The sequence below is a fragment of the Plasmopara halstedii genome (assembly GCF_900000015.1).
Source record: "Plasmopara halstedii genome assembly, contig: Scaffold_658, whole genome shotgun sequence".
Lineage (NCBI taxonomy): Eukaryota > Oomycota > Peronosporomycetes > Peronosporales > Peronosporaceae > Plasmopara > Plasmopara halstedii.
This window is the reverse complement of record NW_020187575.1, coordinates 1,618,423-1,641,765: the sequence shown is the minus strand read 5'-3', so window position 1 is coordinate 1,641,765 and position 23,343 is coordinate 1,618,423. Positions and strand designations below refer to the sequence as shown.

Sequence of the window (23,343 nt, the reverse complement as noted above, 5' to 3'; positions counted from 1 at the left end):
TTTGTAAACCTTGACGCGCCTTGCGCAGGGGACAACCAGTCCGAAGGTGACGTGTCTCCATAGACAAATCACCGTCGGGTGTTTTAAATCTGTTCGACAGCTCGGAGCTCTCCTCCACTTTCTCAGCATAGCTGGGAGCCATTTGCTCAAGCCCGCTCGACGAGCTCTGAGGGTGTGCATTCCAACCAAGTCGTGCCGACTTACTCGGTATTTATTGCCATATTCACCTCTTTTGTTTAAGAAGACGGATGCACATGGAAGACTTCCATTCTGGCTACTCCAAGGCGGAGACCTTCCAAAAAGGCGGTCACTTTAACCGCTTCCGGGAGAGGATCGGCTGCTATCTCGGCAATGATAGCTTGCAGCTCTTCGACAAAGTCCACCTACTCCTTCTTGCCCTGTCAGGCGGCAAGACAACGCGATCGCACGCGATATGCTAGGTTATGCGGCGAGAACACCCGCAAATGCTGACGCTTCAACCGAAGCACCATACATCAGTGACCACTCTCGCGCACGGCCATCGAGCTTGGAGATAGCTAGCGCCACGCGCTGCTGCTTGTTTTAGAACATGGTGGATGTCATAGCCATCTCGGCGTCTCTTACCCAGAGCAGAAGATTTTCTCCATCGCTTACCCTCGAAGGTCTAAACACTCACCACGAGCGGCCTGGGTCGACAGGATTCATCCGTCGTCGACGGTGGCGCCGCTGACGCAGTCGGCGCCAACATCTCTTCTCTTTTTCTTTTCAAGGTACTCTAGTTGAGCATTTCATAGGTCGAAAACGCCTCAGACACGCGCTTATCGCCACAGGTCCTTGCGGAGCGAGGTGCTACACGCCCTCAGGGCCCAGCAGGGACTACAGCTTGTTATGTCCGTTTTGCATTCCTTGGGGCAAATAGGAGAATTGCCCCATCCACACCGAGAATCAGTCGTAACGTCTGAGGCGGAGGGGGCTGCCGACCTTACGTTCTTAACCAGAACCAGAACGAGTATAGCGGGTCGCAATCCACTACCTCCAAGAGTACCGAAAACCTTAACCCCGGCAAATATACTCTTCCGTTCAAAACTAAAACTGCATTTAATTCTTTTTTTTGCGGCAGAGCCGCATATATCTAAGGTTTTCCTAATTGAATAGTAAAACCTAACTAATATGCACTGCTACTGGCAGTGCTCTTGTTACGATATGGCTACACCATTGTGTGTAATTTCTTGGTGAGACAGCATTAGTTGATACACTTCTGGTGTTGTGTGCAGAATGGGTTATGACGAAAAATTTATTACTCGCAGACATGCCTTATCTTTGCAAAGGTGACAAGTGTATCAATCGTGCTTTCGAAGGGTGTGCTGGTTTACCAGAAAACACAGGAGTGAAGCCTACGCACATTCAATCACGGCATGTCACCGTATCAAGTATGGGCTGGAATAGAACAATTATTGTCAAACTCAACGGTGTTAGGCGGTCACGCGTACGTTCAAGTAACAAAAGAGAGAGGCATTGTCAATCTATTACTGCTTTATCGAGCTCTCAGTCTTTCATAGCACGGGAAAGCGCATCGCTTTGAAAAAGCGATCGTGTATTTGTTATTTAGTATACAGTGAAAGCAAAAACGAAATTCAAGACGATGAAGGTACAAATTCGACGCAGGCTGAAGAGACGGATCACGATGACTACCATATTTTGAAACAAAAGAGTCGTTAAACAAGCAACACCAGTTGAACCAGTCGTTCAGAAAGCTGCAGAAGCTCCACGACCTATTCGTTAAGGTCTGAACGAGATATACAGATTTTGTGGCGGCGTCCGCCGTGAATTACTTCGAAGGCGGGGTCATATCGATGCCGAGTGATCGCAAACCGATCGGTGACCGATGAATTTTCTGTGTAAATGAGAATAAAGTAGGCGAAGCTTAGCACACCAAGGCACGTCTAGTGCTGAATACGTTTTAACAGAATTTCGTGTTGGTGAGATATTTGTGTGATATGCAAAAGTATCTGCAAGCACAATATGGCCATGACAATTGTGTTCTATCGAGCTGTCTTGTATATTATGGTAGCACTCGATCGGATCTACAGCGGCGATGATTTATTTGATCGAGTTTGCAGTGAATTCATGCCCCACTGATTATCGAGTACCCAAACGAGTCTATAGGTATATTATGAGGCACTTGAATCAAGCTTCATGCAATACTCTCACCAGCTTGCTGATATTTTTTTAACCGTATTCTTTCTACCTTGAACTGGACAAAAAAAAATTCAGATCAAACGCATTTTTAATGAGTGCTTTGATTGTCAGCAAGTAGTCGATAAAGATTTAGTCTAGCTTCCTAATATTTTAAAGGTACATTACAAGCAGAGAAATTTGCCCAGTGCTATTAGTATGATATTGTGTTTTCATTCGGATGGTTCAGATACGATTAATGCTCAATGGTCTGGTATCTGCTCAGCATGTCGGTGGCACATTGACAAAGCCACATTTAAGTCGCCTGATACGCGTTTGCGCGATGCTTCGGTACGAATTGGAAACCATTTGGCACTGGACCAAGCAGCATCTCGGATATTTTGACCCAGTCCACAGCCTGATCACTTGCCATTAGCGTCTCGAGGTCGTTGCGTCCATAATAGGGCGACGGACGGTCATTGATACGTTGAGGGAGAGTATCGAGCAAACCAACGGGAATGTAACGACATAGAAACGATTGCCACTCGAGCAGATAGCGGCGAGTTCGGTTTACACCCTTCTGGTCCGAACCCCAATGCTCCAAACCAAAGCGAACAAAATCCTTGAGTAAGTCCAAACGCTCCGAGGCCGAGATATCCCAGTGACGGCATTCCTTAATTTCCGTGGGCAGCCATGGCTTGATTAGAGCACCACGTGCTAACATGCACGTATCCAGCTTGCCGTTTTGCAGGTGCTTATTAAACTCCTCATACGATAGAACATCCCCACCTCCTATAAACGGCACGTGTGGCTGTGGATTGTTATCCACGGTGTCCTGTTGAGCATCACTACATTGATAAATGTAATCCCAATCAGCATTTTTTGTGTAGCGCTGTAACCGTGATCGACCGTGAACTGTTATGGCGTCAATAGACTGCGTAGCCCGTAGCCTGAAGTCTGCCGTAACAACTGCAGCATTTACATAAGCCATAGAAGCCCGAACAGACTGCAGTTTGGGGACAAGCTTGTGAGCATTTGGCTGCTTTTCGCTCCAACCAGTGCGGAGCTTTACTGTTAGTCCTGGTGACTTTGATATGTCACCGGTACGCATGCGCGTTCCAAGCTCCAGTCCAGTCAATGCACCCGAAACGACCTCTAACAAACGAGGTGGTCGTGTCATCAAAGCAGATCCAGCACCAGCACGACACACAATATCAATAGGACAGCCCATGTTAATATCGACAAAATCAACGTCCGTTTCTCGAGCAAGAAGTTCGCACACACGCGCCATCTGGTCGCTAAATGATCCTGCAATCTGAACACCAAAAACATCCTCACTCTTGTGACGTCGAAGCAACGCCCATTCAGACTGCTGAGCCTTGAGCAGGTTGGTGGCCATTGCCATTTCACCGCAAGTGATATCAGCACCAGTCTGCTTTAGCAGCCGACGGAACGGCAAGTTACCCACGGTAGTAAGCGGGGCAATATAAATCTTCCGCTTGAAGTCTACCGGCTTGCGCTCAGCCAGCAATGGGCTTTCAGAAGCAGGTTCCATTTGTACATCATTTAAATAAGTTCTGACCTGAACATCCGGAGCGGATTCAATTATTGGCACAGTCGAATCAGCGGAATCAAGACGCAACGCAGTTGGTAGCTCAATAATTTGAGGAGTTTCACCAGCATGCTCCATCGTAGATTTTCCGTCAACATCAGGTCGCTGCTGCCGCTTGTTGTTTTTCTTGCCTTTCTTCATCTGCTGTTTTGACTGAAAGTTGTACGTGTCTTTGCGTAATTTTGTACGCACATCATGGCTCAAATCGTTTACTTCATCGCACATGTTATCACCTGGTGTCTCCACGTACCCCTTACGTCTTACGTTGCAGTATATACCGTTTAGCTTTTCAATGTGCGCATGAGCAAATCGACATGCCAAGCCATAGCGGCAATACCCCTTTGCGTCAAAAACAGGACAACAATCACCCAGATCCTTGGGTTTGCGCTTCATATAGTCGTCGATATCGTGACTAAACTTACAGCTATCACCAAATTGGCAGCTCTCCCCGGAGGCCACAGGACGGCAGAGCAAATCCGCGGGATCTTGCTCAACATCAATTGGCCGTTTTTTAAAAGTTCCTCGCTTCTTCTTACCGCCATCGCAGTCACGAGCGTTCTTTCCTCCTTTGTCTACAACATCATCAGCTTTATCACTCACAACGGGCTTATGAACCGGCTTGGCTTTCAGAAACCTAGAGCATGTCCAGAAAATTAAGAGTGATAAACAATCAAAATAATCTAGGACTTAACTTACTCTTTTTTAATGGGTGCTTCGCCCGTTCGATACTCATGCGTGATAAGTTTGTGTACGACTGGGCTCTCTGCGCTATTGATTTCTGCAATTGACGTATGCTGCAGCTCCTTGACGCTATCGGTCATTTTTTTATTTTGCTCAATGACTGGAGTGACAACGATTTTTATGGTATATTCTTATCATTTTATGTCTTAAAAGAATAATCACCTACAAAACACCAATCCCTGGTGCAGATGGAAGCACTGCCACCTTTCACAGCCCGAATTCGCTTTTGTGAAGCGTTATGTAAGTCTACTAAAGAGATAGAGAAGGTCATAGATTCGTCTTTGCACTAAACAGAGCAATGGTGTGTCGTATTGGCGACCTCCAGGCTACCAGTACTTTCGAGCATCACTCAAAGTCCATTAATATGGTGTAATATGGACGTTTTCTTTGACCTTCCACATCTGCTTTAGATCACCAGATTATGAGCCTGTGGGGCCTTACAGTGACGATTTTGTCGCGTCTAACCGGTAAGGAAGACCCGCGTGAGCGCTGCCCACGCTAGTAGGCTCCTCCTTCGCTTTGTAATAAAGGGCCTACAACGATGGTGTAATGCCCTGTATGCACTTGGTCTAAGAAAATGAAAGTAACTGACAGGTCGACCATATACATGGGCAATATAGGATGACTAGTTGTCATTTGCAAATTTTGAGCTTCGACATATCTTGACTTATGTTTCGCAAATCAAATCACACAGGGCATGCATATATGGTTGGCAGCGTCTCACATGACAGAAAGATAAATATCTATTCATCTCAAAGAAGCCACTGACTTGTTAATCGTTTTCGAATTCTAACGAGTCGTAGCCGTCCTCGCCATCACCCGTGTTAGCAAATTCCTCTAAGAGCGACTTGACTCGTGCAATAGATGCAGGAGACGATACGATCGAGCACGAATTGTGTCGCTTGACAGCGACTAACAAGATATCTTGGTCCCTAGTCTGTGCAGGTTCCATCTCATCTAACACTATGACGACACTTCCTTCGGTCATGTTAGCAAGTTGTTCACAAGCATGATCTCCAGCATTCTTTAGCCAAATTTCGCGCGCTTTCAAAAATGACGTGAATTTTTCCTGGGGCAAGCTCAAAATTCGTCCTTTCATTTCGGGAAGCAATGCATGGGCGCCATTGTCTGTAAGTTCATCGGCAACGCAATCACGTCCAGCAGCTGGTCGCATCGCATATACGCCGGCGTGATATATACTTAAGCGTCCCTGAAGCTGATTCGTCAGAAGTTCTGCTACTGCGGGTGTCACTAGATGCACGGCACGCTTTTGACGAGCCATTCCTACGCGTTCTAAGAGCACTGGGTTGCTTTCCAGGGCATAAAATGATTGAATGGATGCAACGTGGTGCTGGTCGATCTTGGTAAAGCTGCCAAAAGGCTTTTTAGCCTTCGTCTGCGTTTTTTCCTTGTTCCCATTTGCCTTCGTCTTCTTCATTGACTGCAAAAGTGGGGCCGGTCCTGCAACTTGAGTATTAATTTCATGAACCTTTTGAAAGACAGCGAGAAAGAGGCCGTGGGTATCATTCTGATGAGGTAAGATGCGGACACAACGATCCAAATGCATATCATTGCATTCTTCATCGGAGGGTGGCCACATGGACGGACGAAGGCGATGTCTCTGGCTCTCTGGGGCGTCATCCCACGAAGCTAAATCTAGAACAGACCACTTGGTCAAGCCGTTCGAGCGCCGCAACTCTTTAAGAACATTCTCTGTGACTAACAGCTTTAATGCGCCCTTTGATCGTCGAAGCAGCTCAGCTACCACCGCCTCATTTTCAATCGGATTCAAAGACCGCGTGCTGTAAAGCATACTGCCTCCAATGCGCAGGAGAGTCGCGGCATGTTCAGCCACACGTACCTGGTCTGGGTGGTACGCTAACGACTCATTCGGGCTCCACGTCCGCCATCTTTCCGGAAATTTACGAATCAGTCCATCGCCAGAACACGGTGCACAGCAAATAACACGGTCAAATAAAGCATTAGCACTTTTTGATGTCGGAAATTCCTCCGGCTTGTGCCCAGTAACAATGAGATCGCGCGCAAGTGGTATTGTTCGTGTCAAATTCCGCGCAGTGGATGCAGCCGCCGTGGCGTCACGTTCGTTTATCACCAAAACATTCCGAGCGCTTAAAATATCCCTAAATCCCGCGTTAGCCTGTCGACCAGAAAAAAGATATTCTTCCAAAATCGGCGCACGATGTTCACCTCCACCACAAAGATCCAGCACCCGCTGACCTGGCTGAACATCTAAGAATGCCGACAGTACAGTCGCAGCTGGGTCTTGCCGAAGTAGCATTCCCAATGATCCCTGCATACGCACATACGTACTGAGCGATCGGAGTGTTTCGACCTTGCGAAATAATTTACTATCTACGGACAACTTCCACAATCTCTTCCCAGGTACCCACGATTCGGGTCGAAAACACATGTGTAGCTCACCCCCACCAACAGGTGTGGGAACTGTCACGTTTTTAAGATTGAAGTCCAGCTCCAATGATCCCGTCACAATCTCGCTCAGACTCGAGTAGTTACCATTTATCCGCATGTACACCGGTAGTGGCTCTTTTAAACAAGCCAAAAAGCGTTCAAACTCGTTCTTTTCCAGTCCTAAGATTCGCTCGTAAAACTGCTTAAAAGCAAGGTTCTCTCTGTCAAATTTACGCCATACAATCTTCTCTGCTTTCTCTTCACGAAATCTTTTTTTGCGCTGCTCCACCACATGCTTCTCCAATTCAGTACGTGCTCGTTTGCTTGATGAATTTGACTGCGTCTCTAGCTGATGAACCAAGTCAAGCACGCCGTGATTATCTTCCAAAGATGGCAGAGGGATGGCAACGGCTTGAGTCCCTTCGTCAGAAGAGTCCGAGTTGCTATCGTACAACGTCTTGTGGTGATCATGTCGGGATTTTCTTGAATTTAGACTATTTGATCCATCTTTAGTATTTACAGACCCGTTTTCCTGCTGCCTTTTCTTCTTCACACGACGTAGAGTTGCGCGACTTCTTCCACCCATACAGACTGACTGGCAATGATAGCTCGTCCAACTTTCTCGCATCAAATCATATTTCAACCAATCATGTTTTTTTACTTATCATTAATCCGAAGCCCTGAATCCTGAAGGGAGAGATCAAACAATTCCGTGCATGGAGACGGCGATGGAGCAATTCCGCGCCTTATTGAGCGCGTGCGTGGCCGTGAGCTCCGCTGCATCATCTTCAAAAGATGATAAGGATATTGAAGAATGCGTCAAAAGCGTTGACAAGGCGCTAGGCCTTACTGCAGAGCAGCTACACTACTGGAATTCATTATATGACGATTCTGCATCGGGTGATGCCATTTCATTGGCTCAAGATCTAGCACTGTTGCTAGCCAGCACTAACGTGTCAACTAACAAGATCCTTAATCTGCTTCGAGTGCTGCTACTTCACCCATCTTTTCACTGCGGAGGACTTGTACGAATGGCGCATATGACGTTCGAGGGCTTAAAGCTGACTAAACGCTGGGATGTGTTAGAAGCCATATCGACTCGGTTACTGGATATAATATACTTCAATATATTAAGTGAACACTCGAGAGAGCAAGCATTTAGGTTCTACATTGAAGTATTAGTGGGTTACCAGCATTCCGCCGAGCTTTACGAGAAAAATGTGGTCAATTTGATCGAATTAGCGAAGTTATTTCGTGCAAACAGTGAAAAGTCGCGGGAGATTGTGAAAATCCTGTTGGTGGCCTGTGCTGCCTTGGCACATTGTCATCGCGGTTATGAAGCTGAAGCCATGATTCTTCGACGAGCGATGATAGCGAATTTTGGTCCCCATGTTGACCGACCTACCGCTGCAGAAGCCGAACAACTGTTGCGAAGCTGTGCTTGGATGTTGCCAGTGGAAAAGCTAGACAATTCACTACCGTCTATTGAGGGAAAATGGGTCATAGATGAATTTCTTACTGATCATCATGGGAGTGCTGGGTCCCAAAATGCAGGTTCAGTTTTGTTGAAGAAGACGACCAATTGTTTTGCTCACGAATTTCAGGCGACGATTGTGGATGACAAGCAGCATCAAAAATTGGATTTAACAGGGTATTTGTATCAGCGGATGCCCGAGATGCAAGTGTTAATGGCCCATCCGGAGTCGATGGGAGGTTCAATGTGGGAATTAGAAGGGCATTGGAGACATATTTATGACGAGAACAAACCGATTAATTCAATTGCACATATGGGTCCAATCGGCGCGCCAACATGGGACTGTCGAGCATGCACCATGAACAATGAAACGAGCGCAACCAAGTGCACAACCTGTGGCACTGAGCGCCCGACTGATGCTAATATTCCCATCGACTCGAACAGGGCTATTGGAAGTAATCCTGCGCCGTTTTTTGCTGTGTTCGGCTCGGACTTGTCTTTTATGCGCATAAAATGGTCCCGGGGTGAGCAGCAAGGTGTATGGTTGGCTCGAAAACAGACTGTTGAACGAACCTTTGATCTTGCAACGTCGCTGAATGCAGCAAACGATGCAATGACGGATTGTACTACTTTACCAGCGTATGTATATTTTCCCAATAGAGAACCCGACAAAATGTTAATATTAGAGCGAGCTCTACTGTCTACGTGGGAACATACGGAGTTTTCAATCCAGCTCTGGATTCGTCCCGAATGTTTGCCTTGTCGAAACAAACCTCAGGTTGTGCTTGCAAATGGCCACGACTTCGAGCTTCTGATCAACTGTGCAGGACATTTAGAATGGAAACTCGCTGGAGGACGGTACTGTGTAACTTCAAGTGATGCTGTGCCCTTTGGAGTCTTTTGTCACGTCACGCTTTTGTATGGCAACGAAAGTATAGCGTTATTAATCAATGGTTCAATCAATGGTGAAGTTACGAGCTTAAAAGGGAGGAACGATGCAGGTCCCCCTGCTCAAGCTGTGTCGCTATTTACACTAGGTGGAAGCTTTGAAAGTTGCGAGTCTAATGATAAAGTCGATGGCCCAAGCTGTTTTTATGGACAGATGCTCGATCTACGCATTTGGTCAACGCTAATTGAAAAACTTGATGAGAATTATAGCATAAGAAATGCTCTTTCAGGTCGAGAAGCGCATCTGCTGGGGTACTATCCTCTCGTCGGTAATTCCGAGCGGTTATTAATTGATTTATCAAAGCTTCAAAATCATGCTTGCATTTTTGAAGGATTTCGCACTTCAGGCTCAACGCATGATGGAGCGACGAAGTCAATCTGTAACTTTACCCCAGTAACATCTGTAGAAAAAGTTCCAGTTACAAATTTGTTTGCGGTCTTCCTTGGAAAAGAATTTTTTGGCAGTGGCAAATTTGTTTTACCAGACCGAGTAAATAGTGGATTACAGGTAAATTGTGGGACCTCTGGAGCTGCGCTGTGGCGCCAGAACAGTGTTCTAGTTGCGAATGGCTTTCAATCAATACTTTCTATCGCACCCTTGACAGCAACTGAAGTACAGGTTGCGCGGAAAACTGTCGTGTTTGCAATGTGCGAAGCGTCATTTTGGGACGTAGCTCCTTTGTTGTCACAAGGAGCATACCTGTCGAACTTAATGGCTGACGATGTTGCAGATCCATCGATAAGGCATCATGACGGCTCAGTAATGATGGTAAAAGTAAGCATCGATGCAGTAGCGCCAGGAATCTGCATGTATGAGATTGGACTGTATATTTGGTCAAAAAGTCTAGGGTATCCATTGTCACGTGTATCTGGTATTGCTGGAGGTTCTTCAAATGATCCATCCGAGATTCGTATCCAGTACCTTATTCCAAGACGAGTTCTATCAGTTGCTATTGGAGACGTTGGCGTGGTCTTTGAAGCTGCGGTCGATCTGGAGCTTGCACTTTGTATGGAACCCGGCAGCGCAGTGCGCACTGGATTAATATTTCCTGCAGGAAAGGATAAGAGTAATAAACAAAACTCAATCGGACTCAAAGGGTGGACATTTGAATCATTTGACGATAATTTACCCAAGGAGTCTTTTTTACAGTCAGTCTTAGGGAATGTATATGCCTCCTTACAGCCGAACGGACGGAAAGATGAAGAGAAGAACAGCGAAAGCGAGTTGATTGCTTGTACGCGAGTAAGTACTGACGGTAGCGCTATTACCCAAGAATCGTACGGTTGTCAGACATGCGGTTTAGTTCATGGGAGTCGCATTTGTCGGTCATGTGCCATCATTTGCCACGATGGCCACGAATTGGTTTTGCTGGGTGTCACTACGACGGTTTGTGGATGCCATGTTCGAGGAAAAGATTTGTGCCGCTGTATCAATCCAGTTCAAATATCTGAATTTCCCTTGATCAACCGGCCAGTGCATGTGTCATTTTGGGGCTGCAACAAATGTACAGTAATTAACAGCATCGATAATAAGCAATGTAGTGTATGCGGAAATAATGCACCAGAGACCAAGGCATCGATGGTACCGAATTCTATTTCCCCCGCACTAGCTTCGGACGAGCAGCCCCCGCCTGTGACAAATTGGTCGTGTGAAGCATGTACTATGCTGAACGACGTTTCTGCTACAAAATGTTCCGTTTGTGATACTGTGCGAGCAAAGCAATCAGAGCTCGTAATTGACGAAATAAACTACAAGAGCAAGATGGATAATGGGCTCACCACTCTCTATCATGCAGCTGAAAATGCTACAAATGCAGACCATGTGAAGCCTATTAGCTCCTGGACGTGTGGCGCGTGCACCATGACCAACGAAGCATCGAATACAACGTGTCACATGTGCGGGAGTACTCGAGAGGGCTCTACTGAAACCGCTGTTGGCATTACCGAAAAAACGACGACTTTTCCATCGTCGAACGCAAAAGCTACGTCTGAATCGATTCCAATGAGCATGGATGAAGGCGATCAGGCGAAACTTTTCGAGCTTGCTATGGATTTAGAGAGATTCAGACTAAAGAATATTAAATGTTTGGACGAATTTAAGCGTGCAGTAGCCTTAAAATTCAGTCAATTGCTGGAGAATGAACGTATACGCGACTCAGTGTGGGAAACGACTGGAGGTAAGATGCTTATTAAGCTTGACAAGAGCTTCGTAGGTGAGTACGTGCATGGAACGTACGTAGAAAAAGATGGGATACTTAGTGGACTTGCTCGACTGATGGAGGACGGAGCATGGAAGCTCGATGGCACATTTAAAAAGTCAAGTCATTCGCAATCAAACGCATGCACTTTGTATTGGGACAAAATTGCCTCTCGTTTTGATGGAAAGTGGTATCGCGGCGATGGATCGGGCGACTGGAAATGTCTTTATACGCCGTATGCGTCTGACTTTTGTGGGTTAGCGCCTGTAGACCCCGTAAAGAAGCCGACCGACCTGCAACCATTCTATCGTGGTATGGTTAATATGAAGCAGAATCTCGCAAATGTGTGCTACCAAAACAGTTTTCTTCAAACACTGTACATGACTCAGGACTTCCGACGCTTAATTTTGACCTGTGATGCCCACAATTACTTAGCATCTTTCGCTGATCACCTTTCAACGAGCGAGAATGTTGTGGCATCTATTCAAGATCTTTTTACCCAAATGACCGCCTCACAGCGTCCGTTTTTGGCTACTCACGCGTTGCAGCGCTGCTTACCGACCGAATTCAAAAATGGGCGCCAGCAAGATGCGTCAGATTTTGCACATTTCCTCATTGATGCGCTTAGCCAGCACCTAAACCAACATGACGACACTGCGTCCGTTATACCCTCAATTTTTGGTGGACATCAAGCGACGATTCTGGCCTGTAAATTGTGTGGCAAGAAGTCAGTTAACCGCGAATACTTCTGGGAGCTGTTACTTAACATGATTGACCTCCGCTATACACCAATTACGAGCATTACTGCAGTAAGTGGATCATCGATGGACATTCAAACGCCAGATGGTTACGAACGTCTTAACACAGATTTAAATAAGGATCGTACTGGGGCACCTTATGTGTATCTTTGTGTGAAGAGATGCCCAGAGCGAGTAACGACTGATGCTTCAATGGAAGATAACTGTGAACGAGTACTCCCAGTTACAGAGCTGGTCGTGAAGGTTGCGTTGACTACCGATCCAAATCCAGTAATGCTTGGATTTGAACGTGTAGAATTAGATCTTAACGTCGGTGGGGGCTCAAGCGCGGGCGGCAAAAAAAAAGTTTATTTATTTTTCCGTCGTGATCCCAACGGATCACCTATTACTGACCTGCTAGTAGTTTATGGCAACGAGTCGATCCCGGACGGCTTTAAACAAATTCAAGTGGACTTAAATCAGGGCGATGGCACAAAAGTGTATCTCTGCTATCGATGTGATATGCCGATAACAGATTTAAAAATTGTTAATAGTGGCATTCCTGGATACCGAATGGTAGATCACTTACTTAACCTAAGTCACGAAGAACCCGTTAAGCAGTATCTGGCGCTTAAAGTAGGCGGCAACGAACTCTGTTTGACCGATCTGAAGCTCGTTAGTGGACATGATGTGGTTCTTTATGAGGAGCAAGGATGGCAGTCAATTGGAAGCCCATATTCTTCGGTTCTGCCCTATAAATCTCTTTCTGATTCCAAGATATTCATTCCACCGCAGCTCATGATTCGTCGCGGCCATGGCAATCCAATTTTTGCCGTCGATGTCTTCCGTGCTCCCCGTCAAGTGCCAAAGTATAACGACTATGAGGTCATTGAACTTTTTCCAGCTGAGAGCTCTAATGATGATATTGTCATGCAAGTAAAAGGTGATTGGATGGGAAGTGACGATACAGACCGAGGACGGAAGGCGGTGCGAATACGTTCGGTATCTGAACCAATTTTCGATGCGCTACATTTGAGAGGCTCGTTTGAGGATAAAGGAGAATTGTCTTGCGTTGCAACTTGCGTTACGAGCTGGTCAGAATCAATTTCGGCTAGAGCTGTTAATTTAAGCGTACCTGCAGACCCTTTGTCAATTGAAAGCGCAGGTGTTCGCGCATCTGTTAAAAATTATCACCTGTCCGGCTACTGGAAGAGCGCAAAAGTACCATGTGCGCAACTCTTCAATGTGGAATTGCGACCTAAACCAAGTGGTGCTTTAGGTGCTGCAGACAATGCAGATTTGTCGGCAGACGGGGAGCTTGCGTGTTTATACTCCCTGAATGGTACAATTGGTGATGGTAAGGGAAATCCGATCGCCATACAGGGTATTCAGACATCGAGAGCGGTGAAGGTCAAGTGGCCTATCTCATCAATTATGGTATTACGCGGAGACGAGTGTGTTCCAGAAGGCATGCAGGTTGTCCGTGAGACATGCTCGGGTCGATCAGCAAATCTTTTGGCTCAGACGACGTCATCGCACACGCTTTTTCTTGCAGTTAAACGGGAAGAGGCGCCCGCCAATGGCTATATAACTGATGTTTGCGTGATATATGGTGAGATTGACGCTATCCCAGAGCACTTTATATGTATCAAATCAACACCTGCGAATTATTCTGCCAATTTGAATGACGGCACCCCAGGAATTCCGATTTTTATTTGTTATCGACAAGATAATAGGATCAAGGATGCTTCTTCCAAATATTTGATGGATCTCACGTTGATGTGGACATCAGGGGCACAACCAGACACGCTTCCAATGGGGTATACCAAGATTCAGCACACACCTTTAGGGATGGAAGCTAATTTAAATCAAGGCACGAGTGGTGTGGCAATTTATCTTTGCTACTCAAATTGTGAGGCTCGAGACATTATCAAGCCAATACACCATTCACTTAATGGTAATTACGAGATCACGAGTTCCCCATTGCCAGCGTTTGGTCGATTTCTCAGTTTTTTTGTCAGTGATGAACTTGAAGAAACGCGTGTCGTCGAAGGTAACTTTGGTATCGTGTTGCATACTCACCTGACTGGCTTGATGAGTGGATTTCTGTATACACCAAAGCGACAACAGAAGGGAAGTAGTCCAATTCGCACTATCCTTGGTGCATGGAGTATTCAAAGTCCGATGGCTGGCGGTGTGAATGCAAGCGTAAACGCTCATTTGCCATCGATGTATCCATTTGAGTTGACTCTGAATGATGCAGGCACAGAGATGGATGGATGGTGGAGCGGTGCAGAAGAAATTTTGGGTGGGATATCCAGACCTATAATCTTGCCGGCAATTGGTGGATCTCCAGGAAGTGCAGTACCGTCTCCTGTTGTTACCGGTGGCAAATGGAAGCTTGTTAAAGATTCTTACGTCCATGTGGCCTTTAAAAAAGATTACAGCACTGAGTGGAAAGATGGCCAGCTTGTGTTTTCAGAGCGCGTGTGGCGGCACGATATTGAGTCGATGCTATCGCGTTTCGTTGCGACTCGTACATTAGGTGGTGATAATGCGCTTCTGTGTGATGTTTGCCAGAAAAAAACAGAGTCACGGACACACACTGTAATTTTTGAGCCACCTGAACACCTGATCATTACACTTAAGCGAATGTATTACGACTGGAATCAACAAAAGGCGTGCAAGTACCTGCACGATGTTCGTTTTCCAACATTATTGTCGCTTCCATCGCTCACTGAGGAAGAAGAGAATGCTGTGTATGGTCATACGGACGACGAATCACCTCGCGTCAGTCAGCAGAATAAATTTCGTCATTACGGTTTGTACGGTGTACTAGTCCACTCTGGACTCACAGCAAATTCAGGTCACTACTTCAGCTTTTGTCGTGAGAGTGACGAAAGCACACGACAGTTGCATTTGGAAGACTCACCGTTATCTCCATGGATTAAATTTAACGACACGAAGGTCGAGCGATCGAGCTGGAAGGAGATCAATAGACTTGTGTCCAACACAGTGTCCGATACCGTTTATCTTTTGCTCTATCGGAAACTATCGTACAATCCTCGAATTTCTGGAGAAGGTTCAGACGTGCTGGAGGGCGTGACCTCAGATGATGAAGAAGCCATGCTGCTGGCGAAAGCGATGGCGTTGTCTATGTCGGCGTCAAGGCATCACCGACATGAAGCCGAAAACAAGTGCGAAGTTGACGATTTAAACGGTGTCGACGACTTTTCGATGCTATCGACCAATGCAGTGGCAAAAACATTATTGAAAAAGGTACGGCTGATCTGATCCCACTACGTGCTTTTATTTATCATTGTGGTTTTTGGTAGGTGGAGAATGAAAACGCAACGTTTCTGCGTGAGATCATCGCAGATACATCCAGTGCATTGCATGCTGACGATTTGCACACACTTCTCGTACTACGTCACTCGATCCCGCTGCGATTGCGTGCGATCCTTGACGAAATCTGCTGAAAGCTCTGGGTGGTCGTTTAGACAGCAAAGAATACCAACAATATTCGCAAGATGCAACAATTTTGAACAACTAGAATGATTTTTATATTCCTATCACTTTAGTCGTAAAAGGCAGAATCAAGTCAAATCTAAAGAAAAATGTAAACACCATCATCTCAAAGCAATAACGACTCGACAGTCTCAAGCAGCAACAGCAACCATATTGAGACGTTTAAATACGCCTGTTTGTTCACCTTGTGCCTGTTCCCATCTCGCCAATTTACTGCGATATGTCTGGATTAGAAATTTTAGCGCCGTTGGCCCACCTATGACGGCTTCTAACTTATCACGACTGCGCAGATCCAGCAGTGTAAGCTCAGGCAGTCCATTTGATATAAACAAAACCGAGTGCGATGTGAGTTTCATACAACCCCAGAGGCGAAGCTCTTTCAAATGCGTCATCGAAGTAGCCACCTGCATAATCGCGGTATCAGTAAGACGCGAGCATTGCGACAGGTTTAGTGAACGTAGACCTGGCAGTGATTCACAAAGCATCTTAACACCTTTATCTGATACTTTGTAGCAGTAGCGCAAGTTCAAATCTTTCAAGTGCTGTAGATTCATGGCGATCGCCGAAACAACATTATCGTCTACTTTGTGTGCGTAACGTAGATTCAGTCTTTCCAGCCAACGGCAATGCTGCACGACATAAATGATCGAAGCATTGTCGACGTTATGACAGCCCCAAAGGCTTAGATCTTGAAGCTGAGTACACTGAATGAGCGTACAAATATCTTCACCATTTACTGTATGGCAGCCAAGCAAATCGACGACGCGTAGCGTCGCTGCATTGTTCGTCAACAGCTTCTTCAATGCCAAACGATCAACGGCCATATCTCTTAGTCTTAGCTCTCTTAAGTTGGTACACATGTTGGCAATTATCCGTTGTGCCTTTGAATCCATAGACACACATTTGCTCAGCTCCAGCACCGTTAACGATTGAAAAGCCACCGTAGCATATTTGCTTTCTAATACTGAAATGTCAAATCCATCACAATTGGCAAGTCTCAATTCTTTAAGTCCCGTGGGATTCGAATACTTTAGCACTGCTGTCCAGAAGTCCATCGTCTCGAACTTCGACCTCAAAGTACATAAATGTTCCGTTTTGTTCACACACGCATCACACTGCCGACAGTAGGACACTAAGATGGGGGCCAATGCTTCTCGACTAAGCAGCTTTTTATTGCTGCTCAGCAAAGCAAATCGTTCTTCAATGCTAAGAAAGTCTAACACTTGTCGAAAACTCTCACTGGGAAGACTATCAAAGCCTTGGGACACCTTGTCGCTGACAAATTCAAATGAAGATGAAGTCATGTAGATGGAGCTTTAAGCTATTCCGATAGCCAAAAAGACGTGCGGGTTTCGTGTGATCGTTGATTAATCCACTGATGCTGTGGGCAGTCCTTCAGCATTCCCTTCAGCTGCTAAACGAAGCGGAAGAGCAGGCTGCAATTGCGTGAGCACAGACTGCGAAGACGCGAGGCGTATTGAAAACTGAATGCGAGGGGGGTGAGAATATTCGGGAAAAAGGGAATCGAAAACCCATCATAGTGCGTCTCTAAGTGCGAAGGTTTCTAACAGTTTAGATTTCCAATATTAATATTACATGTGGAGCCTGAACTTCAATGAGTAATCTTACGAAATATAATCAATAGCAAGATACTATACTATGCAAAGATGATAAGGCCATCCATTACATATACTCAGATTTATTGATCGATAGGAGCAAATGTAAAAATGCGAGATATCTGCATCAAAAGCGATGACCAAAGGTGAAAGTCCCGGATACTCATTTCACATTACAGAGACAACGGTAACTTATCGAGATATCTTTTCAGATTGCCTCGTTCTTTGCTATGAGGATTTCGATAAAAATGGACACACTCAGAAGCGCTTTTTGCTTGTTGTGTAGGCATCGTAAGCTACATCGTATCCACATAATAGACAGGCTGGACAATGGCCTCTCAACAAACGAAGTGCTCACGAAACAGTGATTGAATTTCGGTCTATAATCAATATTACCTCATGTGCTGTTTACCGACTTTGATATTGCCGAAGTGCTATTAAGTGCATCTAAGACCTTAAAAGAAACAAGAAGTGTGGATACGTGCTAAAATGTCCTTGATGGTGGTATCCTACTGTCGTTGATATATCGTAAAGAAAAAGAGAGACCAAGAAGTTTGTAATTTCGACTCAGTAATCATGGTGCCAGATAATGCTGTTTTTGCATACCGATCGTGTTAGATAGATCAATTAAAAGCTAACGAGAACTAAAAGAGCTCAGAATAATCAAGTCCTCGACACACGTCATTCCACGTTCAGTCCGCGGGGCATGGTTGGGACTCCAGTCCGATAGACCTTCGGAATTGAAGCATCCGACTATATCACTTACAAAGGGTAGAGCTTTTTTCACTGACAATCTCATGTGGTCAACACGCATTCATTATTATGAGAAGGAAAATCCTCGATATATATATCGCTCTCAAAACAGCAGAACAACCTAGATAGCAAGCAACTTCAAAATTTTCGGTTTGATCACTGGGACAGGAAGTACTCAAGCTGTACAAGCTAGTGTACTTGATTCGGTCGATGGATATTACCAAATCTAAATGAGGAGGAGGAAGTCCCTTTGATGGCCAAAGCAAGATTGGTATGAGGAAGTCAAATAGTCCACTCAGCGACGAGTTCTGTGTCAAAATGGCATGACTTGAAATTCACGCATTCATATCATAAACGCAATCATGCAGTAGCCCATCCGTGTCCAAACAGTATTAAAGCTGGTTTTCGAACATAGTACACTCGCCTTGCTTTAGGGTGGAATACTTCTCTGTCGTTTGTCTAAGCATTTCTACTCGCTGAATATTTTCGTGATAATAGATTATTTGATCGCAGCTAAATTGTCGCGCAACATAAATTGTACCTTCATATTTCTTCATTGTCAACCTGCAGCGGGGCTACCGTAGCTCTTTGCAAAGCTAAGCTAAAGTCACCGGCCTTATGTTCTATACTAGAACCAGTACGAGTGTAGCGGATTGCAATCCGCTACCTCCAGCTTACTTGAAAACCTCAACCAAGGAAAAGACACTCTTCGTTCAAAATTGAAACTGTATTTATCGGTTTTATTTGCGGCAGAGCCGCCTGTATCTAATACGTAAGGTTATCCCAGTTAAAAAGTAAAAGTAATGAATATGCATAACTATTGGTAGTTTTGCCACGGAGTGGCTTCTGCATCTTGTTACCGTGTAGCCGCATCATTGTGTGATTACATCAACTTCCACACCTACATACGGCCACACCATCTTGTGTGACCCACCCTTTCATACAAGGGTACGTGTACCCCGCTACACAAATGAACAAAATGCCAACGCCGAACTACAAACTTACTTGCAAATCAAAAAAACTATCCCAGTAATGCTTAAGAGTAAGGACAACTATCCTTTGATCTCAATTTGGTTAATAAAACGGTCAAGGCGTACTTGACAAATGAGATTGTATTGGCCGTCAGCCTCAACTTGGGTTTCCACTTGTGCTGATATCTCATCGGGATAACGGTGGGTGTAAGAACAGCTATTTCCAAACGGAAATGCCTCTCAGTATGCAGCACAACAAATACTTAATTCGACACAGCAACGATCCGATATCTAGTCCAAGCAACGAAACATACCTTTCCTCATATAAGTGGCGACATGAGACGCCATCAAATTTCTTTTATTAATCGTATGGCGCAATAACAGTAAGTCCTATTGATCTCGGGTGAATGTCCACTCGGCAAGCTTCCACAAGGGCTTTTTTGTCTTAGTCTGACACACAGGACTTTGACGCACTGTCTGCTTTGGGTAAATGTCACTACTTCGCCAATTTCTAAAAAAGTTAGACAAAAGGAGCGATTGCGTCCAGACAGCAATCCAAATAGCTCATCTTTTTCGTATGATATTTTTGTAGCAAATATGCTGTCGAATTTATTATATGTTGCGTAGGCTCAGCTCCAGCATCAGATTTCTCTACATCTCAATTGACAACATGTTTACGCGTGCTTGGTCAGGTGGCCTGGCATCAACGAGTCTCGTGAGTCACTGTCGAATGGAAAAATTCAGCGACAATTCCTACTCGTGGTGGTCATTTTGATAGCCTGAGGGCAGATGTCATAGCATTGAAGACGTTGTTAGATAGTCTCGACTTATTACCGTTCTGACATAACCGAGCGGGTTTCAGAAAACGGAGAAATTTACGTTCAGCAAACAATGATCTTGGCTCGTTTTGTAGGGGGGGTGGTTTCAGCATTGCACTCCATTCAGTGGTGTCCCTTGTGGATCCGCTGGCATGGCCAGTAGACAGTAGTAGAGAATGCTCTTACAGATTACATTTTTAGCTTCAACTTGCATCTTTCTTTTACCACAACCAGCCATTATCATTAAGCGTTGCCCTGAGTGGGGTTTTTGCCCAAAATTTAGTGGCAGTCCAGATAAACATTAGACCTATGTCTGCAATGGCTACATCAATCATTCTCATGTCGTTCGGTGAGACAGCTTAGATGCGATCACATCTCAAGCTCAAGGCAAGTGTTGTAGATGAGCTCTAATCTAATTTTAACGATATGCTGGGGAGTGAATAAGTTAGCTGCATGTCTTTAAAGTGATGAAATGTTACACTATTTGTGCATTTTGAGATTCGTCTTATGATCATTTTGGTCCTGTGTGACTTGATCAGCTACTTTGTGAACCGAGTAATTAGGCGGCTGAGGCTGTCTTATTTCAAGTTATAATATGCTGCCGATCAATTCCCGCAAACGCATAAAGCGGCATTCCAAACAAAGCGAAGGCGTTGTATTTGTATTGTACATGGCGACACAGTTCAAAAGATTTCTTGAGCTTTGGAATCCAAACTATCTAAACAGTTTATCTCGAGTGTGCTAGAATTAAAGTTCGTTTTGAATTGAACTTGTTGTGTGTTTGAACCCCACTTGAATCAATCAGTGTAATTTCGATATGCCCCAGGCAATCGATCTGTTAAAGCCAAGATGCAATCAATCAAAACTCTCAACATGGCAGTTGCGTTGCCAATATTACGACTCCGTATACATTGTAGCGGGGATGGAACCACCACGTTTTGACAGTGGTGGTTGAGGAAAACAAAATACTGAATACTCAGCTTTGTCTTTAGGGCGGTGACCAATACCGCGTTCTGGTGCACCAAGGAATCCTATGCTAACCCCATTACTGACTTATGCCTTTGAAAGATATTGCAATGCCTTCAGTGGTACTTTGCGTTATTTAGATAATTTGTCGCGTTTTTAATGTTATACATGTTCAGCACGGCAAAAACATTTTGATCACATCTCAAAAAACTCGATGAACATAATGCAAATGTGTTTTTTTGCTTCATTCTATATTTGTGGCACATTTGTTTGTGCCTGATAGCCACGCTCTCAGTATGCCAACAGCCGAAATATTTGCGCTATTCATAGCTAAACTATAACATTGCCTCATTCTTCATGTATTACTGAGAATTGAAGGACCTCTTGGTGTGATAGGTATCACTCTCCTTCGCAGGAAACGTTCACTCTTGCTCTCGTTGTTATTGATGTAGATACAAAACGTTTAAGCATTTGCTTACGCGAAATTTGGTGCTTGTGCATACTGAATACAAATTCTCATGATTGGTGATATCTGGAAACAGATATTCCGATCACCTCCTCGCATGCAATGTTCACTTGCCTTCCTCTTGCCTCGTTTGTGCAGAGAGTGGCTTACGCATTGCAGTGCATATCCACAGCTATATATGATTCATAGCCACCATTAATCACATAGATGCAGGGCTGGCCATTCCACATTGCGTTTGGTTCTTGATTCTTCTCTCCCGATTCCGTCATAAGCTGGATCTCTTCTAACTTGCAATCCATAGCTAATCTTGATCTGACGGACGATTGCCTGTCCAAGCAGAGTTTGTTTTTAACATTTACTACCTGCTTTCAATTTCAGCTTACTTCCAGAAGTTTTGCGTTATAAATATATTGCCCGGGTGCAAGAGAGCTTCGGTGATGCAGAAAACTGCTGTTACATTACCACTGGCAGAAGTGTAGTCCAATTGGTCATGAGATAAAATTTTCAGCTCTCGTTCGGGAGCGACATGCTTTTCAACGACGGGCTGGCGTAACCAAATGATGTTGTCCAACTGTGGGTCTTGTTTCAATATCGTAAATTAGCAGCGTTAGCGATTCAGAAGCACAACCAAAAATATTGTTGTTCAATTTTCATTGTCGCAACACAGTACATATAGTTATATAATCAATTAGATACCAATACAGCAAAGGATGTTTCTTCTGGGGGTCATCAGGAAAGTGGTCGACGTCGGCCAGCATCAAAGTCTCATTGGAGTCAAGAAGTGGCAAAGACAGATGCACAAGAGAGGAAAACACAGTCGCTAATTGGTCTAAAAAAACGAAATGAATTGCTCTAAGTAATCACATTGCCGACGGGGAAGCCCGAGATCTAGACTGTTAGGATCAGTGCATAACGGAAGGGCGTGGAAAGGACAGTCGCTAGAGAGTTTTCCGCCCAGAAAGAAATCTCTAATAATACAACCAGTGCCATTCTAAATTCAAACATCTGTATTGTGGACAGTTGAAATGTGAAGATAGCTTAAGCCCCGCAATAAAGCTCGCGGTAGCACTATATCCCCGTTAGTATATTTGGAACAGGTACATGCGATGCCTGCAGGAGGCGTTAGAGTATTGGACGCTCATCAATGGAGGCTAGGAATAGGACCATGTTGTGTAAATGATCTCTACCACGAGCATGGTAGCGGGTCACGACGAAATTTTGGTACAACTTTAAGAACAAGGTAGCGGATTTCAATGGTCAGAAGACATTAAGGTTGATATTCTGGGATGTTTTCTCACCTTTAGAGCGGAAGGTTGTTACAATGAGTTAAAGAATGCGAGGATAGACATCACACTTGGAGCACGAAATGTAGGTCGTTTAATACCTTTGCAACCAAGACAATGTCAGTCCAAAGCTTGAAGATCGTTACTACGGCGCAAAGCAGTAAAAAGTTTGACCTTCAATATGGCATCGAGTGATGCATGCGGGGAACGTCTCGAGCTGAACAAATTTTTCACCATGCAGATCCGTGCGCAGCGCCAGCGAAAGAGCTAATGCAATACGCGCAATCTACAGACTTTGTGTAACGGGGCTACACATACCTTGGTACAAAAGGGTGAGTCACACAAAGTTGTGTGACCGTGCGAAGGTGTGGATTACACATGACGGTGTAATTACAAGATGGTGTGGCTACACCGTAACAAGAAGCCACTACGTGGCGGCACTGCCATTAGTTATGCATATTCATTATGTTTTAGATATTGGCGGCTCTGCTGCAAATCAAACAAATAAATACAGTTTCAATATTGAACGAAAAAGCGTCTTTTGAGGTTATTAAGTACTCTTGGTGGTAGCGTATTGCGATCCGCTACACTCGTACTGGTTCTGTTATGGAACGTAAGGTCGTTGACCTCAGCCCCCTCACCATCCGT

At 44.9% G+C, this 23,343-nt stretch overlaps 7 protein-coding genes across 7 annotated transcripts; 2 read left to right on the top strand and 5 right to left on the bottom strand.

Annotated features, from left to right (window-relative positions):
* Positions 1–2,470: 2,470 nt before the first annotated feature.
* PHALS_13493 (trna-dihydrouridine synthase 3) lies at positions 2,471–4,587 on the bottom strand (the record flags this gene model as incomplete). The annotated part of the gene is made up of 2 exons (XM_024729264.1): positions 2,471–4,400; positions 4,463–4,587. 2 exons carry the CDS (start codon positions 4,585–4,587, stop codon positions 2,471–2,473), a joined length of 2,055 nt encoding a protein of 684 aa, XP_024579658.1.
* Positions 4,588–5,279: 692 nt separating this feature from the next.
* PHALS_13492 (nol1 nop2 sun family protein) lies at positions 5,280–7,523 on the bottom strand (the record flags this gene model as incomplete). Its single annotated transcript, XM_024729263.1, has 1 exon — positions 5,280–7,523. The coding sequence occupies one exon, from the start codon at positions 7,521–7,523 to the stop codon at positions 5,280–5,282; it is 2,244 nt and encodes a 747-aa protein (XP_024579657.1).
* Positions 7,524–7,653: 130 nt separating this feature from the next.
* On the top strand, positions 7,654–10,519 carry PHALS_13491 (msha biogenesis; the record flags this gene model as incomplete). The annotated part of the gene is made up of 2 exons (XM_024729262.1): positions 7,654–10,457; positions 10,510–10,519. 2 exons carry the CDS (start codon positions 7,654–7,656, stop codon positions 10,517–10,519), a joined length of 2,814 nt encoding a protein of 937 aa, XP_024579656.1.
* A 280-nt stretch (positions 10,520–10,799) lies between these two features.
* On the bottom strand, positions 10,800–11,151 carry PHALS_13490 (uncharacterized protein; the record flags this gene model as incomplete). Its single annotated transcript, XM_024729261.1, has 3 exons — positions 10,800–10,853; positions 10,929–11,065; positions 11,139–11,151. The coding sequence occupies 3 exons, from the start codon at positions 11,149–11,151 to the stop codon at positions 10,800–10,802; spliced, it is 204 nt and encodes a 67-aa protein (XP_024579655.1).
* A 102-nt stretch (positions 11,152–11,253) lies between these two features.
* On the top strand, positions 11,254–15,773 carry PHALS_13489 (ubiquitin specific peptidase; the record flags this gene model as incomplete). Its single annotated transcript, XM_024729260.1, has 2 exons — positions 11,254–15,573; positions 15,630–15,773. 2 exons carry the CDS (start codon positions 11,254–11,256, stop codon positions 15,771–15,773), a joined length of 4,464 nt encoding a protein of 1,487 aa, XP_024579654.1.
* A 180-nt stretch (positions 15,774–15,953) lies between these two features.
* On the bottom strand, positions 15,954–17,126 carry PHALS_13488 (Leucine rich repeat proteins, some proteins contain F-box; the record flags this gene model as incomplete). The annotated part of the gene is made up of 1 exon (XM_024729258.1): positions 15,954–17,126. The coding sequence occupies one exon, from the start codon at positions 17,124–17,126 to the stop codon at positions 15,954–15,956; it is 1,173 nt and encodes a 390-aa protein (XP_024579653.1).
* A 2,426-nt stretch (positions 17,127–19,552) lies between these two features.
* PHALS_13487 (uncharacterized protein) lies at positions 19,553–21,711 on the bottom strand (the record flags this gene model as incomplete). Its single annotated transcript, XM_024729257.1, has 2 exons — positions 19,553–19,673; positions 21,563–21,711. The coding sequence occupies 2 exons, from the start codon at positions 21,709–21,711 to the stop codon at positions 19,553–19,555; spliced, it is 270 nt and encodes an 89-aa protein (XP_024579652.1).
* Positions 21,712–23,343: the final 1,632 nt, after the last annotated feature.